The sequence below is a fragment of the Labrus mixtus genome, chromosome 2 (assembly GCF_963584025.1).
Source record: "Labrus mixtus chromosome 2, fLabMix1.1, whole genome shotgun sequence".
NCBI classification, from domain to species: Eukaryota; Metazoa; Chordata; class Actinopteri; order Labriformes; family Labridae; genus Labrus; species Labrus mixtus.
Window position 1 is genome coordinate 14,329,807 of NC_083613.1, and position 20,406 is coordinate 14,350,212.

At 41.4% G+C, this 20,406-nt stretch overlaps 1 protein-coding gene across 1 annotated transcript in view; it reads right to left on the minus strand.

The window, feature by feature from the left end:
• Positions 1-749: 749 nt before the first annotated feature.
• Positions 750-20,406, minus strand: part of LOC132994521 (voltage-dependent calcium channel gamma-1 subunit-like) — a 19,977-nt gene continuing 320 nt past the window's right edge. Inside the window, exons 1-4 of the mRNA XM_061064916.1 lie at positions 20,138-20,406; positions 9,601-9,675; positions 1,664-1,810; positions 750-1,574 (exon numbers count right to left, since the gene is read on the minus strand). The exon at positions 20,138-20,406 is cut by the window's right edge and continues 320 nt beyond it. Coding sequence (XP_060920899.1) covers positions 1,342-1,574; positions 1,664-1,810; positions 9,601-9,675; positions 20,138-20,375 — 693 coding nt within the window. The 5' untranslated portion in view covers positions 20,376-20,406 and the 3' untranslated portion in view covers positions 750-1,341. The remainder of the gene's footprint in view (positions 1,575-1,663; positions 1,811-9,600; positions 9,676-20,137) is intronic.

A 20,406-nucleotide genomic window follows, 5' to 3' on the forward strand; every position in this document is an offset into this window, starting at 1 on the left:
AAATCAACAAACAAACATTATATATGTACAAGATATCATACACAAACATTAGAAGAATCAAATAAACTCCCTTACTGCCATGGCCATGACTGTGTCATTCTTTATACTCGAAATGTAAATTAAGGTGAAGCATATTGAGGTATGTAGACCTAAGAGGATGCATAATTATAACATTAAGGGCACCAAACCAAATTCTAAGGAGGTGTTGCAGGCCGTGGTTGTTCATATAGAGTAAGGATCCTGGCCTCATTACACCTGGTATTAACGCGCATCGTTCATTAAGATCTGATCACTTTAGAGACAACAACATTTAGAGACGGTCTGAGACTCGTGTGTTCACTTTCATCTGGGGGTGTGAATGTTAAGTGTCCCGGGACCAGTGAAGGGCCGCCTAGTCTCTGTCCCCATGGCAATGTTTGCATGAAGTGACTGACATTTGTTGTCTGATTGAAAATGTATCTGCTGTTTTTAAATTCTTGCCAGGAGCCAGTATGGATTCAGTAACGGGAAAAAACATATTATTTTTTAATATAGGTTGATCCCGTGCAGAGTCGAGGAAAGTGGAGAAAGGAAAGGGGTTGTCAACATATTCACATTTGACCTCAACACATGATTTGTAACGCCAATGATGAATCATGATGAATCACAGCCTGTACTGTGATTCATCATGATCTCATTTTCTAATTAAACGTTTTTACACATCGCTTACTCTCTCTTTAGTTCGATTACTTGATTCTTTTCATAAAGGACACAAAGAAGATGTATATTTATTTCAAATAAAGCAAGGAGTTCAAATCTATTTTTGTTTTTAAAAGGCTACATGAGACACGTTTTGGAAACACAGGTCAATACAAGATGTGCTGATTTATGATCAGCTAACCCAGGATGAAATTTAAAGTCCCCATGAAATGGAAATCACATTTTCCCAGTTTGAATCCAGCGTCTGCCAAATACAGTCCAATAAAGTATTTAACATCTACTGTAAGTTACTGTATTTTCTCTTCCTGTAAAACGTTTCAAAAGTCTGATGACTCATACTGCCGTCAGGGGCGTTTACTAATTTTCAACCAATTAAAAAGTGTTGTCTAATTTTTATGCCATGTTTGTTGTGATACACCTACTCTTTAGCGATCCAATCAAATTCACCCTTACATTATGTCCCACCTCCCATCTTGTGATTGGTTCTGTTTCAGTAGAAAATACTCGCCGATGCGGTAGGTAAATACTCTTGAAGTTCCGTTTCATGGGGACTTTAATACCAGGTGTACCCAGGGCCTCTGACAAAAGGCCCATGTTCAAGTTGGTTTGATTTGCAGTGAGGTATGTTTCCCATCATGGCTATCACTCCACTTGATCCGGCTCGGCGTCCATGCACGTCTCCCACGGGTTCCTGGGCATCTGCGGCATGGAGAGGATCAGGAGGGCGAAGCCGGTGAGGAAGAGGAGCACGAAGCCGGCGCAGGCACAAGCGAAGGACCAGGCGTAGTAGTACTCGATCCAGATCGTGTCCTCGCTCTCGATCATGCGTTTGACTGACTGACGCATCACCTCCAGTGAGATGAAGGCGCAGAGACCTGGGAAGGAGAACCAGGTGCCAACTTCAGAATCCCTACTGGCAAAGTAAGCAAGCAAATTTAAAATGGTCCTCATTAACTGGACTCACCTGCAAATGCGAAAAACATGCCAGCCGGTTTGAGGAGGTAGTCTCGTCCTTTGCCTTTACCGGTGCATGAGCCCATCAAACACAGAGAGCCCAGGATCATGAAGGCCAGACTGAAGATGGAGATGGCTGCAGCTGAGATGTTATACTCTGCAAAGAAAGATAAGAGTGTTAAAGGAGCAATATGTAGGTCTGACACCTAGTGTTTAAAATGGGTACTGCAGTCCATATTCCCAAAAAATTGAAGAGAGCTGTCTGACTCCGACCCCTCCTCCCGAAGCTCTCGCAGGTTGCCATGTGGTGGACACTGACCTAACCTCTAACCTCTCTCCATTTTTCAAAAGCATCTCCAATATTGATCCTAAAAACTGTGTAACACTAAAAGAGTTCAGCTATTTTAAGTTGATGGGAAGGGATAGACCCTTACAATAATTTATTACAATCAGTGAAAACTCTGAATGGTGAAGTAAATTAATTATGAAGCATCTGAGGTTTCTATTATTTTATTATTTTCTAGTATGTCATCAGCTGACTTCATAAAGGCCTACTATATCATTTAGTATTAATAAACGTACCTCTGTTTTTTTAAATCTAATAATAACGAGCTATGCAGACTGAGCTATGAACATGAGCTATGTACCTATTCTTACTCTTATTATTTTATGTTTTTTTTTGTGTGTGTGTGTGTGTGTGTGTGTGTGTGTGTGTGTGTGTGTGTGTGTGTGTGTTGCTCTCCTACTTCTCTCTTCACCTGCCCCTGCTTATTACATATTGCTATTTGTGATGATGATCGGTGTGCATTTTTGCTGCCACCTTACTTGCATATTTATTTTCACATCATCTCGGAATAATGAACTCTATTAAAGGTATGCATGTTATTCACTTGAACATGAGGAGTTTGTCACCTAAAATTGACTTATTGAGAGCCTGGCTCACCTATAATAAACCTCATGTAATTACTCTTTCTGAAACCTGGTTAAACAGAAATATTTCTGATGATGAAGTCACAATTGATAACTATGTCCTTTATAGAAAAGACAGGGGCTCAAGAGGAGGGGGTCTTTTGACATATGTATCCTCAGATTTGACTGCAGAATTTATTTTACCAACTGAGAATCACTCGCGTTTTGAATGCCTTTTTGTTAAAATTATTTTACATGAGAACAAACGACTTATCATAAGAAATATCTATAAACCTCCCAATGTTCCTGCTGAAACAACTGAATGTATCCTATCAACCATTAATTCTTTAGACTGCACTAGTGAAAAAATCATATTAGGTGATTTCAACTCCAGTTGGGCAGATCGCTCATCTCGTAATGATCGCAATCTCTTCAACAGCATAAATTTAACCCAATTTATAAGTGAACCTACCAGAGTTGGTCCCGGTTCGTCTTCTCTACTTGATTGGATCCTAGTTTCCCATCCCGACAGAATCATACAATCTGGGGTATTACCTGACTCTTTCAGTGACCATTCTATTGTTTTTTGTGTTTGGAAAATCACAGTGCCTCATCTTCCTCCTAAATTCATCAAAGTAAGGAAAACTGATAATATTAACTCTGAACTTTGTATTCAAGATATCTTAAACATCAACTGGGAAAGATTTCAACTAATACCATTCGTTGAAGATGCCTGGAATTACTTTTATACTGAGCTTGTTGAGATAATTAATAAACATGCTCCCTGGACAACAATTAAAGTCAAGGGTCGACATTTACCTTGGATAAAAGGAGATCTTATACACTTATTCAAGCAAAGAGACAAGGCTTGGAAAAAATACTGTGCAACAAATAATTCTTCTGACTGGAATGCTTATAAAGAGCTGAGGAATAAATGTAAAACCAATACTAGAAATGCTAAGTCAAATTATTACAAAGACTGTCTGTCAACTGATTTTAAGAACCCAAAGCAATTTTGGAAGAGAATCAATAGTATAACAAATAAACCCACAAAAAATCCTACTACTCGTATCAGAATAAACAATGAAACTGTCAGTGAACCATCATTAATTGCAGAGGCATTTAGCCAACACTTCTCTACAATTGGTAGCTCCCTGTCTGGTTATTCTCACTCTGACTTTACCCCGACTCAGAACAGATGTGGCAGTTCCTTTTCCTTCAGAACTATCACACCAACTGATGTCCAACAGGTCACTGATGGTCTAAGCTTTGGATGCTGTGCTGGTCCAGATGGTCTGGAGATTAAGTTCTTTAAACTTGCCTCTCATATTTTATCATTTCCCCTGGCTGATTTATTTAATTTATCTCTTGCAACTGGTAAAACTCCCTCTTCCTGGAAATGTGCCAGAGTAACCCCTCTCCATAAAGGGGGTGACCCCACGGACATCAATAATTATAGACCTATCTCAATTATTAATAGCATTGCAAAAATATTTGAAAAACTCAACAATCAATTATCTAAATATCTTAATGATCACAACTTATTATCAACACACCAATCTGGTTTTAGACCAAACCACTCGACCACCACTGCTCTCCTAAAATTCACCAATGACATACAGTCAGCATCTGACAGCAATATGTCTACAGGTGCTATATTTGTTGACCTTGCTAAAGCATTTGACATGGTTGATCACTATCTCATTTTAGGTAAACTACATGCTATTGGTCTCTCTACTGACTCTTTGTTGTTTTTCAACTCTTTTCTTCATTATAGAAGTCAGTGTGTTTTTTTTCAGGGCAGCCAGTCAGACTTCAAGATTATTGATAAAGGTGTGCCACAAAGTTCATCTTTAGGTCCTCTATTATTCTCCATCTTCATCAATGACCTCTCACAAGTCTGTTCTGACTGTCAAATTCATTTATATGCAGATGACACTGTAATATACTCGTCCAGTTCGGACATTTCACAAATTCAATACTCAATACAATCTGATTTTAATCTAGTCCAAAAATGGTTCTCTGTCAATAAACTTCTTCTGAATAAGAAAAAAAATCATATTTTATGTTGTTCTGCACTCAACCAGATTCTTTGCCCTTAACAAAAAACTGGCATATTAATTTCCTGGATGGAACTGCATTAGAAAAAGTAGATGAATTTAAATATTTGGGCCTTTGGCTAGATTCCCAGTTATCTTTCAAGCCTCATATCAACTCAATTTCTAAGAAAATATATGGTCGTCTAAAATCACTTTATCGTTCTACAAGTCCGGAGAAGAATCGTGACACAATTGGTGCTGCCAATCCTTGATTATGCTGATGTTATCTATGGGAACACCTCAGAGACAATCTTCAACCTCTCACTATCTTATACAACAGTCTCTGTAGATTTGTTCTGAGGTGTCCATATAGGACCCATCACTGCCTAATGTATGAGTCCTTGAATTGGCTGGCTCCCAAGTCCAGAAGGACATTTCATTGGTCGCTATTTACTTTTAAATGTATCTATTTTAATTTTCCTCCGTACTTGAAACAATTTCTAATCCCTTTCAGTTCACAGTATATTTTTCCTCACACCAAGAATCAGGAAAGAAATTGGTCGCCATGCATTTAAATTTAAAGCTCCATCAGACTGGAATAACCTACCTCGCTCACTTAGATCTATCACCTCTTTTCATATCTTTAAATCATCTCTACTTACTCATTGTCAAACATCCTGCTCTTGCTTTTGATTTTCTTTCTCTGTTGGACTTAGTTTGTCTGGACCTGCTCTCCTCTTGCTTGCGCTCGTGTACCTCATATCTACATGTATGTACTGTTCTGTACCTTGTGCCTTAATGTTGTGTACACTATGTGTGTAAGTACTGTATAGTGTGTATGTATATATATATATATGCAGAGGTTTTCCTTTCTTTTTTTCTTTTTTTATTATTATTATTATTATATATTTATTTTTTTTCTCTTCAGATTTTTTCTGATTGTGTAATACTGGCTGGTTGGTGGGTGGCTAGGCTTGGGGGAGCATTAAGTGTGAGTGAATGTGAGTGTGTGTGTGTTTGTGGTGTGGGTGTTTCTGTGTTTAAATGTTTGGTATTATGTTTTGGATTTACCTTTTATTTTGATTTTGTATTATGATGATTAATTTATGTTTTGTAAGGACCCCCTTGAAAATGAGATGATGCATCTCAAGGGGCTATCCTTGAAATAAATTACAAATTACAAATCCTAGTTTGAGCACGTTTCTGCTCGTGGAGCTTATTAGAAACATGCAGAGGCTTTTTAGGTCGGGTACAATCACTTCTATCTGAACCAGTTCTCTTGCCCACCTCCATCACTGCAACACCTGTTGGTTTGTTGTTTACCTGGCAAACCGAGGGGCGTCCAAAAAAGGGCGCGTGTGGGTGCCTTAAAACCGCCTACCTCTGAAGAGAGAAGAGCTTGATTTCACATGGCATTACTCAACATTATATAATATGAGGACATATTTGATGTCTGCTATATTGATGTTTGAACTGTCACATATCATATCTTTAACATTTAACTACTTGTAACTTTGCCGCTGTGTTCCCAGCTCCTGAGCGTCTGTGTGATCGGGACAGCAACTGGCTTGTTTTTCGCTGCAGAGAGGTGGATGGGATGCAGGCCCTTTGATCTGCCTCCTGTTCGCCTGTGAACCATGCCCTGAGGAAACACATTCCTTTGGGGCAAAGGGCCTTCATCTCCTGCTGGCAGAGGAGGATGGGCTGCACCCTGCACAGTCTGTGCTCTTTTGAGATACTGCACTGCACGTCTTTGGAGCTCGTTTTCTGGCTGGCTCGGCCTGAAACACCTTTAACATCAAGAGCCAGGTAGACATCAAACCTGTGTTTCAGTCATATAGGACTTACTCTACTGTACAGCTAAAGGGTTTCACAGTTCTCAGGAAGAAGTGAGGGACATGTAGAAGAATATCAAACCTGTATCCGGGAATAAAAAAGGGCTTCATTCAGTCCAAAAAGGGTTTGAGTTTGAAGTCCCAGTATTGCAGGATATGTTTTTAGAAAGTATTCATGGGTATGTATGCAGATGTTTGTAGGTTTATAACATTAATTCCTACCAGATCATGGACATACTAACCACTGCATTCCTCATAACTATCAATACGCCTTCAGGTTAAGTTCTTCTCTTTCTTTACATACACACAAGTGGACTGTAGTGGTGTTTTCACACATGCACAAAACTCCAGAAATTTCCCAGATGAGCAGCATCTGTGAACACAAAATCACAAATATTTCACCCCAACTTCAAGATCTTGAAGATCTTCAACCAAGTCCAGTTACCTTTGGATCCAGCTTTGGATTTACCCTGACCTGGGTGACTGAGAACCTACACACACCAGTAGCTTCTTTACCACAAATTCATTTAGAAATGAATCAGCTCAGTTAAACGTAGCATTGATAGAAAGTCAAAAACTGTCATCAATTGCTGCTTTTCACAAATGCACAAAAGTCATGTAACTTCCTGCAGATGCCGACTTTTTCACTCCAACAAGCAGGATTTTTCTTTGCCCCCCCTCCTTCTTGTGAATGTGTTGCATAGCATGGATTATTATTTTAAGATCTCTTTTGGGCCTTTTTATCCCTTTCTATGGATAGGACAGTGGATAGAGTAGGAAACCAGGTAGAAAGAGAGAGAGAGAGAGAGAGAGAGAGAGAGAGAGAGAGAGAGAGTAGGGAATGGCAGGCAGGGAAGGAGCTGCAGGTTGTACATGAACCCAGGGGTCCTGCTTGGAGGACTATAACCTCCCTACATGGTGCCCGACCTAACCGCTAGGCCATCTGGGCCCTTACATAGCATTGATATAAAATTCCATTGGACTCTGTTGCTTTGTCCATAACTTTCTTGTTGTTCTTGTTACATCATGTCTTGCCTCCTCAGACCCCCACCTCCCGTCTGACAGGGAAAGTGTCCCGCTGTGAGGTGCATAAGTGAAAAAGCAATTCAGGAAGAAAAGGTCCTGCACGACAACAATACCATCCAAAAACTGCAACCTTCTGTTGCGTTTTGTCTGTTTGTTCACATGACTACATCGAGTGGGGTGCCTGAAATCCGAAGGCAAACGAGTGCGGGTGCAGACTTTTGGAAACAGCGTTCTTCCCAAAAACTGAGAGACATCTGAATGAAGTTTATGTTGACATTTTGTAAAGTTACTTACTGTTAAAATAATATAAAGAGCTGGTAACATTTTAACAATGTCCTCAACTGAATATTCTCAACTTACAATATTTTCTTTCCACTTAATTTCTCTCTATACTGGAGACTCCCCCAGAGCGGATAAGAGGTTTACCGTGTGGATGTTTGTGCATGTGGTGACACAGTGTACATCCACTGTGTTCATTCAAGCGTATGCACCATTATGGTATCACCGAATGATTCATTCAAGAGTGAATAACTCAAGAGGGGGCTCAGGTCGCTTCTGCAATCATTACAGCTAACTTGTAATGTGTCTCTTAGGGTCTAGCCATCAGCTGAGGGAAGACGTGTGTGTGTGTGTTTGTGTGTGTGTGTTAGTTGTTGGGGGAGGGGTACCCATGAATGCCTCCATTAGCATGTCAGTGTTTAGGATGCGGGGGTGTGCAGGACATCATGCGAAAGACTATTCACATTTACACCCCAATAATTGAGTCTGACAGTCCTCCACATGTGCTCTGCTCGCTTACGCCCTATACATAGAAGGCCTGTCATACAACATGCACTGGCCGGGCTCAGTGGGCTCGCAGCTTTAACAGGGTCACTGGAGGGGGAGGGGGTTGGGGGTGCTGGGTGGAAGGAATGGAAGACGGAGGGAACGGGGGCGTGGGTTACTAACACACAACCGCTTTAAGTGTTTATTGAGCTTTATGTGGTTGACATGTCGTGTTTAAAAGACAAAGTATGAAGCAGTGTACCCTAGGCTGGTACACCCCACCCCACCCCACCCCACCCCCAGTTAATGTGTATAGTTTACTACTACCAATACTACTACATCTATTTGCACTTCTACTACGGCTACTTATAAGAAGAAGCAGAAGAAATACATGTATGTCAATAAAATAAGTCAATAAAACAAAGAAGGAGACAGAGGCTGAAATACACACACAGGATCATATGGACATTTACTAATGGAGAGATGTCAGAGTGAGGGGGCTGGTTGTGGTGGTGCCCCTGGGCTGGTTGTGGTGGTGGGGGGATGCTTGCTCAAGGGCGCCTTGGCGGTGCTCAGTAAGTGAACTGGCAGCTCTCCAGCTATCAGACCAATTTCCAGACTTGAACCAGCGTTGTTGAGCCATCTTCCTCAAAGAAAGTCGTGTGTGTTGAACTCTCTTCATGGTATCCACATGAAGTATGCTATAAAGTATCCACCCCTCACCCCGTAGCCTTCATGAAGCCAACAACAACATAGTTGTATATATACAAGTCCGTAAATCTTCTGATATCATTTGTGACAAAAAGAAAACTAAACATTTGTACAAATGTAAAACAACTGATGACCCTTGTGCACTTACAGGCTCTGTTTTGGCTAAAGGATGGAGCTCTCAGTTTTCACTCCATGGACACACTGACTTTTGGGAAAAGATAATGAAGCCTATATTGTCTCTGACCCAGGATTTAATGATGTCCCGTTCAGAGTTTTGTCACTGCTAGCTGGTTGAAATTCGCCTGCGGGGACAGTGCTGGCTGTGCTGCGGTTAGAAGTGACACATGAATTTACAAAAAGTGTACCCAAAGAGAGCGGAGCTGCAGCAGGAGCAGGAGCAGGTCACATGGGAAACTGTGAGGCAGGCAGTTTGATGTTTGACTTCACACAGACCAGGATGTCTTGATGTTTTAAAGGACATTCAACATAACATGTGTAACTGGCTTCAATGTAACAATGCTGCCCGTGCAACAAGTGATGAGGAAACTGAAAACCTGCAACATGATCACAAATCAGTTTCCCTTTTAGTCATTTCAAACATGGAGGGATTACCTCCATCTCATAGGATGGTTAAGATTTAACCACCATTACCTGAAACGTACCTTTTTGTGTTTTATATTCGAATATCTCCGCATCCTGCCCGGGAGTGAAGTGTCTGAAGTACGTGCAGTTCTCCTCTGTGGAAAAAAAAAGAAAATCAGATTTAGTCCAACAGTTTTACCTGCTTCATGTTTTGTGGTTTGCTTCATGGGGACAGATGTAAGCATATTTTTATTTTATCACAGCATAAAGCTCTCATGGCCTCATGTCATTTAAAACAGCTTCCTATGAACACACACAGAGCGAGCATCACATATGTGGAGGGACAACAGTGGCTTTCTGAAAGTAATATGTGAATGGTAAAATGGTAAATGGACAGCAGCAAGATCTGGATTATTGTTGCTTTTGTGAGTTTCTTAAACCTGAACAAAACAAGCTGTAAAAACAAACCTGTGAGCTGAAAAGCAAAAAAAATTATAAAAAGCTCCATAGATGGAGAAAAAAAAGCTCTGCAGATAGGATTGGGTTGTCACAATACAAATGTATTTTTTGCAATGAAAGCACTGCACAGGATTAATAAATATAATATGACAGGTTAACATAGGGAGAAGATGACCAATGACACGTAAAAAAAAAGAAAAAAACACAAACAAGCCTCAAAAGAAAAAAAACTACATGATAAAACAATGCACACACACAAACACACACACACACACACATACACACACACACACACCTCTCCTCTCTCTTATATCACACAGCTCACCCTCCTGTCACTGTTTCTCTACACTGAATGTGTCTTATCTTTTGATGTTAGGCTTCTCATCAGCAGCACGTTTTATAAAGACGCCCAAATGACCCAACTCGCTTCTTCAGTAGGTTTGACTCAGATGTTCTGTTAAAGGCTTAATATGCAATTTTTTGATCCAGTTGATGTCGCCCTTGAGCGCCAGCATGAAACCGAAACAACTAGCGCTGCATTGTTGTGTTAGCATGCTAATGCTAGCGACCTAGAAACGCTTACGTGACATTCAAATAAGCAGAGAGTACAGTATGTTCTTCTTCTTTTCTCTAGTCCCTCAATTAAACAACTTTTATATGCGAGGGGATGAGCTGGCTGGCCGTCCCGACGATGTAAACAAAAATGTAGCTACGGCTAGGAAAGGGTGATACACCCATTGTAGACAGTCATGACTCATAGTTATTTTCAGAGGATATACTTGATTTCTATTACAGTTAAGTGTGAAGAAAATCGCATATTAAGCCTTTAACACAAACAGCTGATTAGCATGTGGACTTGGTTTGTAATATGAGCAACATAAACTGTTTTTTTTTGCCAACTCTCTGTCTTAATTCATCTTCGTCCACAAACTGGCCTGCACTCGTTTGTAGGGATGTGTTTCTTCTTTGCTTAACTCTTTCACACCTCTGCCCCCGCATGCTTCTGCCCTGTCAGCTGTACTCCACCTGCTGCATTACACTGTGAGCATCTGATACTTCTAAAGCTCCTGAGCCCCCTCACATTGATTTTCTAAAATCCTCTCACGTCATTGGCACCAGCAAAGGGTTAATACGACCACTAAAATGAATGATGTCGTGCAGAGCCTGGTCTGCTTTTCGTCGATTGACTGTCAGAGTTAAAATGGATGCAGCAGTCTTCACATTGAATTTTTTGTCTACCAGACGAGGTGTTAATACTCTGGGATTTGCACAAATGAAGTCAGACTGCTTTCTGTGATCACAGGGTGCTCTGCTTGAGGAAATATTCTTTAATTCGCTACGAAGTGTTAAAAAAAGTCAAACAGTACAGGCTTGGTCTGCTGACAGATCTTGATAACTTGACTTTTATTATACTGCATACCTCCAGTTGGGGTTTAATAATGCAAACATGTTAAAAAGTAGAGGATGTGCAGGCGTGTGAGACTTCCTGTAACATGTCTGAAAAACACACTTAAATTCAGGTGATCATATGTAGGGAGTGCGAGAACATTTATGTCGCTTAATCTCGTGCAAAGTCGAGTGCATGACTTCTGGCTGGCATGTTCCTTAATCCCCCCCCCCATATAGCCTCACCGGGGAACGTCAGTGCAATGCTTTCATGTGAAAATATGCAGAACTGCATGCTATCGGATCACTGTTAGAGGTCGGTGACATGCTGGGTCTGTAGAACGTTTTCTGTGTACCTTGAGGACAAGCTGAAAGGCACGCCAGTCTGCTCTAAAAAGGAAACGGTAATTTGATCTAAATAAGCACAAACAAAATCTATGAATCTGATTTTAGAAGTTGAAATGTTTACAAAAGCCTCTCTTGAAATGTTGGACTTTTTTAATGCCGGGTGCCATATCGTGTTGGCCCACATAGGAAAGAAATGTTTTTATGAATGAGGACAGGGACTGGCTATCATAAACAAACATAAATACAGAGGTCTGTTGCTAGGCAACAGGCTTCACTAATTTCACTGTAGAAAGCACATGTATGAGGGTACGATAGAGGCAACACAGCAGGGAATGACATCAGTCTCTTAACCCCCTCAGCCCGTCCTTTATTGACATAAGTACATTTTGCAGCTTGTGCAATTTGATTGGTGGGTTTGTAACTTGTGCGATTGAATATGTTATATAAAAATATGTTATCCAAAAAGTTTCTTTCTCTTCTTTTAGATTTTTTTGGGGCTTAATTGGAGAGACAGGACAGTGGATAGAATCGGAAATCGGGAAGAGAGAGAGAGAGAGAGGGGAATGATGTGTGGGAAAGGAGCTCGGACTCAAACCTGGGCCGTCCGCTTCAAGGACTAAACCCTCTGTACATTGGCTGCACAAACTAACCACATGGCCACCACTTCGCCTCCAAGGCTTGGTCCCTAACATACCTCACATCACAGGAAAATCTGGCACGATAACCTGAAGAACCCTAAATATAAACCCTTTTCACACATACGGAAATCTCCTGAAAAACTCTGGAGATTTGATGTCTGAACACGGCCGAATATACTCTGGAGATTTTCAATTTGAGCCATTAGGAAGAGAATGACGTTTATATAGTGACTGGCTAAAGTGTCTGCGGCTGCATTATGTTTTCTGTTTGTCAATATGTTGTTCTCCACTCTTTTGTGGATGTTGTCATTCCATTGGATTACACATAGCATTGATATAAAGGCAAATATTCTCATTATAACGTCGTGTAGCGGACTTCCACGTTGTTTATTTACGTCACGTCTTACGTCGGGAAATCCCCCGCGGCCCCTCCCCAGCGGCCCCTCCCCTCTGACAGGGAAAGTCCCCCGCTGTGAGGAGCATATGTGAACGGCTAGTTCGGGAGAATCTCCGGAGAAGTCCTCCTGTAAATATCTAGATATTATCCGGAGTACATATGTGAAAACGGCTATATGGAGCCTTGCTTACTTTTGAGGGGAGGGAGATCCGGCCCAAAATCAGCTTGAATATCGTGCTGTGTACGTGGCATTAGTTAGATTACTAAAATGTTCGTGTGGTTGAGACATTGTGTCATCCTAAATGAAAGAACAGGCCGTTAGTTAGCTTAGTGAGCTTAAAGTAAGCTTCTCTAATATGCTGTGCCTTAGCTAATGCTAGCTCCAAATGAAAAGCAGCTGCTAGCTAGCATGAGTTGTGTGTGGCTGTGTCCGATTCAAACGTGACGGGAATCAAGCAGCCCTGCAGTCGTTTTATCAGAAATCATCAGCACCTGCTAGAAAGAAATCCAGCCTCCCATTGCTACTCCAGTCACTATTCCCTTTGTGCAGCTTCTTCTTCTGAGCCAGACTTTGTGTTCAAAAATGAAGCTGAAAATGTTGCCTGAAATTCACTCATTCTTAAAAACGTTGAATATTCATGATTTTAAGGAAATGCAAATCCAGCCTCTGTCTACTTCATCCCATTTAAAAGCAGGCGACCCATTCTGGCTGCAGCCTCATCTCATCATAAGACGACTGTTTTAAGGTCCTAACATCCAGCAGGCCAAATGGCTTAATGCAAATCTAGTGTTTCATTTATGTTTCAAGGGGAGCCACTCAGCACTCATTAGGCTTTGAGTTGGATGCTCTGACTTCATTATCAGTATCAAGCAGATACTCATGAGTGTGTTGTTTAATTCCACCTTTGTAGAAACATCTTTAGGCTCGCTTCAGACAGATGTGTGACGGCTCTGGCCTCAAACATCGCTCATTGTGTTCACTATGGCTGCTTGTTGGTTGCATGTTAGCTGTGCCTCCCTGCCGTCAGCCCGGACTTTCTTCACAAGTTCAACCTCTATAACGTCCATAAATTATATACATATCATAACATTTCTGGGCTTTATAAATGTTATAAATATTTAGTCCTTCAGAAAAGGGTAGAGACATGTGCTCAACCGTAAAACATAATCTCTGAACCAGAGCTGTGCAATTAATCGCGATATGAGCCTACACAATACACCACACACCTAACAAAAGTCTGTATTTATCGCAATAAATATAAAACACTCTAAATGTAGAGGCAGGCAGGTAGATGCTTTCTCACTCAGCATGTAAATATTTTACCTGTTGGACAGAGGCTTGAGTTTAATGTTCATGCTAACGCGAACTGTCAGCTAGCCTTGGATTAACTGGTGCAACTGAGCCGACTGTTTGACACATTCACAGTTCAAGTTTTGGGGGAATTGGCTTATCGTACTTATGTAAAAAAACAGATCAATCATTTTGATAAAGGCAGTCAGATAAAAGTGCAAAAAACAGCAGCACAAGAAGAATAGCCAAGAGATCTCACATTATTAACCTGATGGACTTCAAAAGATTTATGACTTCCCTTTTTTCCTATTTTTTTGCGTATCCAGGGGTGCTTTTGGGTGTCTCTTTTTGTTAAACAAATCTTGTGGGTGAGTTTTATCCGCTAACCATCTTTAACCATTTTTAACAGCTGCTTATTTAACAGACAGGACAAAAACAAATCTTCAAGCACAAGGAGAACTGTAGAGAGGAAGACAGACAGAGCGAGAGAGAGAGAGATCATATCGACCCGAACCTGATTATTTATTGCAGCCATTATTTATTGTTTCAACATATTGCAGCCTCCTCTGTTTTATGACTTTGTTTTATTTCATTTGAATTAAACTCATGTGGGGAACCCAGCCGGTTGCTTAGAGAGTGACTCTTCTTCCACGCTCTGTAAAACATCACTTCTTCCTTAAAGGGCAATCTGTCACTTTAACAAAGATCAGGTGAGGACGTCGGACGAGCAGCACCCTCTGCACACTGTCATGTCACAGCTGCACCTTTTATAGTTCTTACAACCAAGACTGGACCAGAGCGCTGAGCCTGGGTTTTTTGTTTTGTCGGCTCTGTAAATGGGCCGTAACCTTCCTGACAACAACTGAAGTAGTGTTGCTGCAGGGTCAACACGAGTGTACATACAACTCTGAGAGTAAAACCTCCTTCATAAATCACGTGCAAAAAGAAGCATTCAAGGAAATTATATCAACATGTTCTTCGTTTTCTGGCACCTGTCAGGCTGTGTAACAGTCTTACTAAAAATAAGTAAACTGAAGCTTTGATCCAGTTATAAACCTACAAATGCACATGTCTATAAACATACAGATGTCACAGGCTACTCCATGTCCCCTACATGAAGCCTCTCCCTGCCGTGGTATGTCATCTGACTGCCTATAAAGGCGTAATACCAGCGGTTTAGTTACTTTTGCATCCTATCTTCAGGGTAGAAGTAACTTGAGCGTCTGAGTGGGCTGAACGGAGAAGTGAGTCTGCTGCAGGAAGGTCCTGTGGGAACAGTTTCGGTGGGACAGCCGGCGTTGCCTGACTCTTCCAGGCGGCCCTGTCACTCACGGGGAACGCTGCACTTCGCGTGAACACTTGACCCTCGCGGCTCCCACCCAAGACAGCTGAGTATTTACGTGGCTTTTATTAATAACCACTTTGACTGCTTTGCTGAGCAGTTTGCACAATGTTTTTAAAGAAAATAATAATACATTTTCTGAATCTTTAACAAGGAGAAATCAAGTCATGACATCGGCTGAGATGTCATTGGATTACAAAATTGGAGAAGAAAACATGAATGTGGGGGGGGGGGGGGTCTTTGTATGTGATGGTACTTATTTGCAGCTCATAGCAGGAAAAGCCGATAAAAATACAGATCTTAAAATTTAAAGAAAGAAGGAAAACTCTGCACCACAGCCCAGTGTAGAGCCTCACATATAGAAATAACCTTCAGGTCAATTTTTGACTTGGATGAAACTTTCTTCGTCCATCTCCTTGAGCAAAATTGTATCTAAGTTTGCATTGGACACTCAGTATTTTTTCTGAGACTATCTGCACTGTGTCAGTCATGACCTACTCTTCAACTCAGCCCATATTTTCCAACTGAGCGTCTCAGGGTCTCCCTCCTCATGCGCTGTTAAAGTCCGCCTGCTTTGCGTCAGAGGTTGACACCTCTCTGGAGACGTTCAGCTATGATAAACAATAATGTTCCTGTCCTAATACAGCTATTGGCCAGGAGGAAAACCTTGCAGATTAATGGAACATCTACAACATCTACTTTCTGTAAATAAAGGCGCCAAGATGGCCGTCACAAATCACTTGTATGGTTGTAGGTGATTTGTTAGGAGGTTAAAGGACTGGTTAGAAACTGCTGTAGCTCTTTGCAACACATTAAATATGAAATCGTCTGGATTGGCTTGGAATGATAATAAGGCATATATGATTTTAAAGATGGAAGTAGAGCTGTCGCGATACCAGATTTTTAGGCTTAATTTGGATACAGATGCTGGGGAAACCCAACTGGGTCAGTGTCTTGGTCCCAGCTCAATCTCATCACTAATCAACCCAGCTGTCTTTCCTTGTCTTAATTACTTCATGTGTATGTATTTAGTCTTTGTGCTCCACTACCTTTTGTGCCGGTTTGTCTCAGTACCTTGTGTAATATGTTAGTAGCAGTCCAGCCTTTTGTCTTAGTGACCTTCTGGTGAATTACCTTTTGACTGAACTCTTTCGACCTGTTTTTGTTTAGTGTTTATTTGTTCCTGTGATTGCTTCTAGTAAACTTTTGATGAACTCTAAAACTTTTCTCAAGATTTGTACATTTTTGTCCAGCGTTTTTGCCGAGTCTGACGTATCTGACATTGTGAGCCTAGATTTATAAAAATATGAATAATCATTTTAACCCACTAGTAATTCTGGTGATGACTAGACAGCACAATGACGTTTAATTGTTTACACGTCACATCCAAGCAGCAACCTCCGGTCTTGAAAAATGAAGCCGATGCAGAAGTGAAGAATTCTGAATTTCACAGAGTGTCCCCTTGAGGCTGGATCCAGGAACCCCGGGAGTCACATACAGACCACAGGCAAAAAAGCAGTTTTTACAGCATAAATTAACATGTTTACAGCCCAGTACAAAAAACTAAATAGGTCTGATTAGTTATTGTCCTCACTGACACACACTGTACTGGGGTGATATTTTTTTAAACGGCTCCGTTTTGATTTCATGAACGATACTTGTTATCCATAGTTAGGCGCATAGCTGACATGATTGACATGTGGGCGTGGTGTAACGGTTCGTCAAGAGGCTTAAAACCTGCCTCAGCTCCAGCTCCAGCTCTCAGCCTGTCGTTAGGTTGACTGAAAGTTAGACTGAGACAGCATTTCCAACATGGCGGCTGCTGCCAATAAGCCTCCAGAGCCCCCTGCAGGAACAGATGACTGACGTCACTCAGGCTTCGTCCAGTAATATTCACAGACTATGGTTACATCCCTATTTAATTCCATACAGCTGACATGATGGCTGCTGCAAAATGGAATCATCAATGGCCCAACGATCCCGAGAGCATGCTTACATTGGCTGCACATTGCCGAATAGCTGTTGTGTGGCTTTTGTGGGCCCCACTAAACTGTTGATCTGTCAGTCTGCATATGCTGACTGAAAACAGCAAACGAAAGCTCCAGAAGTATTTGTCACTTGTCTTTGCAATCTCATGAATTTCCAGCAGTTCAGGGTTGGCCGAGGTGATTTTATATATTCAGCACATGCCTGCCATGCCTGGAACCACTGAACCCCCCTCCGGCATCTCATCTGCTCCTGGAATGGCCCTGCAGTGCAGACAGTGTCTGGGATTCCCCGAAGTACTAGAAGCCTCCATCAGTCTGGACATATTTTGGGACTTTTTCACAGCTTTCTAACACGGACAAATTTTGTCTGAAAATTTGGAGCTAACTTTACATAAAGGGACACATGCAAGGTCAAATAACAATCAACAGTCAGTTAATGGTTTCCAGGATAGCTGTCAACATGCCAGCGCTCTGCAGAGGAGTGACTCTCACCACAAGTCAATGAGTCACAGCTAGTCAGGAGGTGTTCGTCTCAGTTGACCACCATTTTATAGAGTTACATCCCTTTTTATTCAAGCAGCTGTTGTGAAAGGAATTTATCCTGTGCAGAGTTTTCAGTCTGTTGATGATCTCTAGAATAAATCTAATCTTTGTGACTGATGTGTTGGAAATGTTACACATTTTTCTCGCTGACTTGCTGTGCAATGACTCAAAGGTTACTTTGAGAGTAATGTTGAAATCATTTAAAGTGTACTGAGTAAACATCGCTCTCTGTTAATAGTTCTGGATAACATTGTTCTCCCCAATAAAGTACACAGACTTCTTTAGACCAAAAAATAAAGCGTCTTGTTAGAGTTGCTGTGAGGAGCTTTTGTTTCAGGTCAATTTTGACGCCCCCTGTGGACGAACATATTATCTCTTCTTGATCTTGTCCTGTACATGTCCGAGTTGGGATTTGGAGAAAAAAAAAACTCCCCCTTCTTTTTTAAACTCTTAAATGAGTCACTCACTTTGAATCTCTCTTGCAGATGTAAAGAACAACACTAAAACATTAAACAGCAGTAAATCCTTTCATCTGACCCCTACCTCCCCGGTGCTGTTTTTGGACATTCAAATACTTCTAAAAAGTGAATTAGTCTCGTAACTGATTGTCTCCTTTTTGTAGCTCATAGAGGGGCATCAGTCTTATCTTAAGCCTGTTTCATTACCAGTTAAAAATAATCCCCCAGGATCTATAAAGTTTATGAAGTAATTGAAAATTGTAAACTAAAGTACTCCTCCTTGAAAGCTATAAGTACCCTTATCCCATATAAGTACTTGTGTCACTGCTATAAAGTCACTTCCCTGGCGTTGCTCCATGGCGTGTCTTGTATGAAGCATCAGTTGTCTGCAGCTGGTTTTACAAACCTTTAAAAAGAATGGAGGCAGTAAAATCAGCTGTTGTGCTGCTCAGTCAAAGCATGCAGCCTTTGGGAACCTTATGGTTAATTTTTGTTGACGCCCTGATGTCATATGTGGTCTGGCGCTATCTGTAAATCTTACTGATACTTAAGGGATCCCTCAAGGCCTTGTCTTTGGTGCTTGTCTGCTTGCAGCGTCCAACAGGTTTATTCAAGGGAGGGGTAGTGGAGGTCAACAAACAACTGACCAATGACCAATGGAAGACTTATAAACCCCCTTAAAGATGCCTTAATATGGCCTTTAGTTAAACGATATTGATACCAGTTTTGACACCAGGAAAATACAAATTCAAATTCGAGGGATCAAAAATTGGTTACTTCATTGCTTTCAATTATCAAAATTCCAGAACACTGTGTAAAGGTCACATATTCTGCAAAATACACTTCACTATGTTCTTCTAACTCTAATATGTGTCCCTAGTCTGTCTACAAACCCCTCAATGATGAGAAAAGTCCATCCTCTCTGTCTTCTGCCTGCTCCACTTTTCAGAAAATGTGTTCTCAAACAGGCCGTTTGGAGATTTTCCCTTCATGACATCACAAAGGGCAGTAACCCCTCCCCAAGGTGGGTGACACTCCCAAAGCTAGGTGTTTGTTCTGCCCTCTGAGTCTGCCTTATCACCGTAAACAATAGGGCATGGAGCGAGAAAGCCCGAGACACCCAAGCCCTTCCAGAGAGGGGGCGTGGTCGGACACAGCTCATTTACATTTAAAGGTACAGACACAGAAACAGCCTGTTCTGAGCAGGGCTGAAATAAAGGGGTTTATAGGCATGATCAAATACAGGATCAGAGTGGATTTAGAACAAGAAAACTTCACAGACATGTTTTGAGGAGCACTGAGACTTATTTAAACTGGTTCAAGAGGAGGAGAATATGTGAGCTTTAAATTGCACTCATTTGCATTTGCAACATTTCAGTACCAAAACATTGCCATGGTATCTGTAATTTACTCAGTGTGCAAGTTTGTGGGCAATCTTTTTAAGGATTTATTTCTCTTATGATCTCCCCGTCTTATGATACCGATGTTTGTTTTTTAAAGCTTCGGTACTTTGGACAACCTTATTTCACTCATATTGGATCTAACTTTAAGTTTATGGACGCTTTTTTCTGTCATATGGAAAAGCTAATCTTAGAAGCTTCGCACCTCAGAGCTTGGATATCATAGAGTCTCCTCACAGTCACAAACAACATTAGCACCACCCCTCTGGTCTAAACGGTTCAACAGCACAGACAGACAGTGTAATGTGCCTTTTCTGTAAGTATGTGTGCTAGTGTTAACTGTTTTTGTGCTCATAGTTTCTCTTACCTCCAGGCAGACTGATCGGTCCGCAGCCGAGCCCCTGTTCATAGTTTTCTGAACTGATGTAGATGTACTTCTTGCACAGCCTCCATAGGCCGAAGTGGGCCGCCTCGCAGGTCTGGTTGACTTGATCCACCTTCGGGCTGAGCACTGCCCAGTGGTCCGTCACCACCGCCGTGAACATGCAAGCCATACCCACCAGCAGGACGAAGATGGCGATCTTTATCTTGGTGCGCTTGTGCATGTTTTCAGGTGTCAGATGTTCTTTTCAGTGA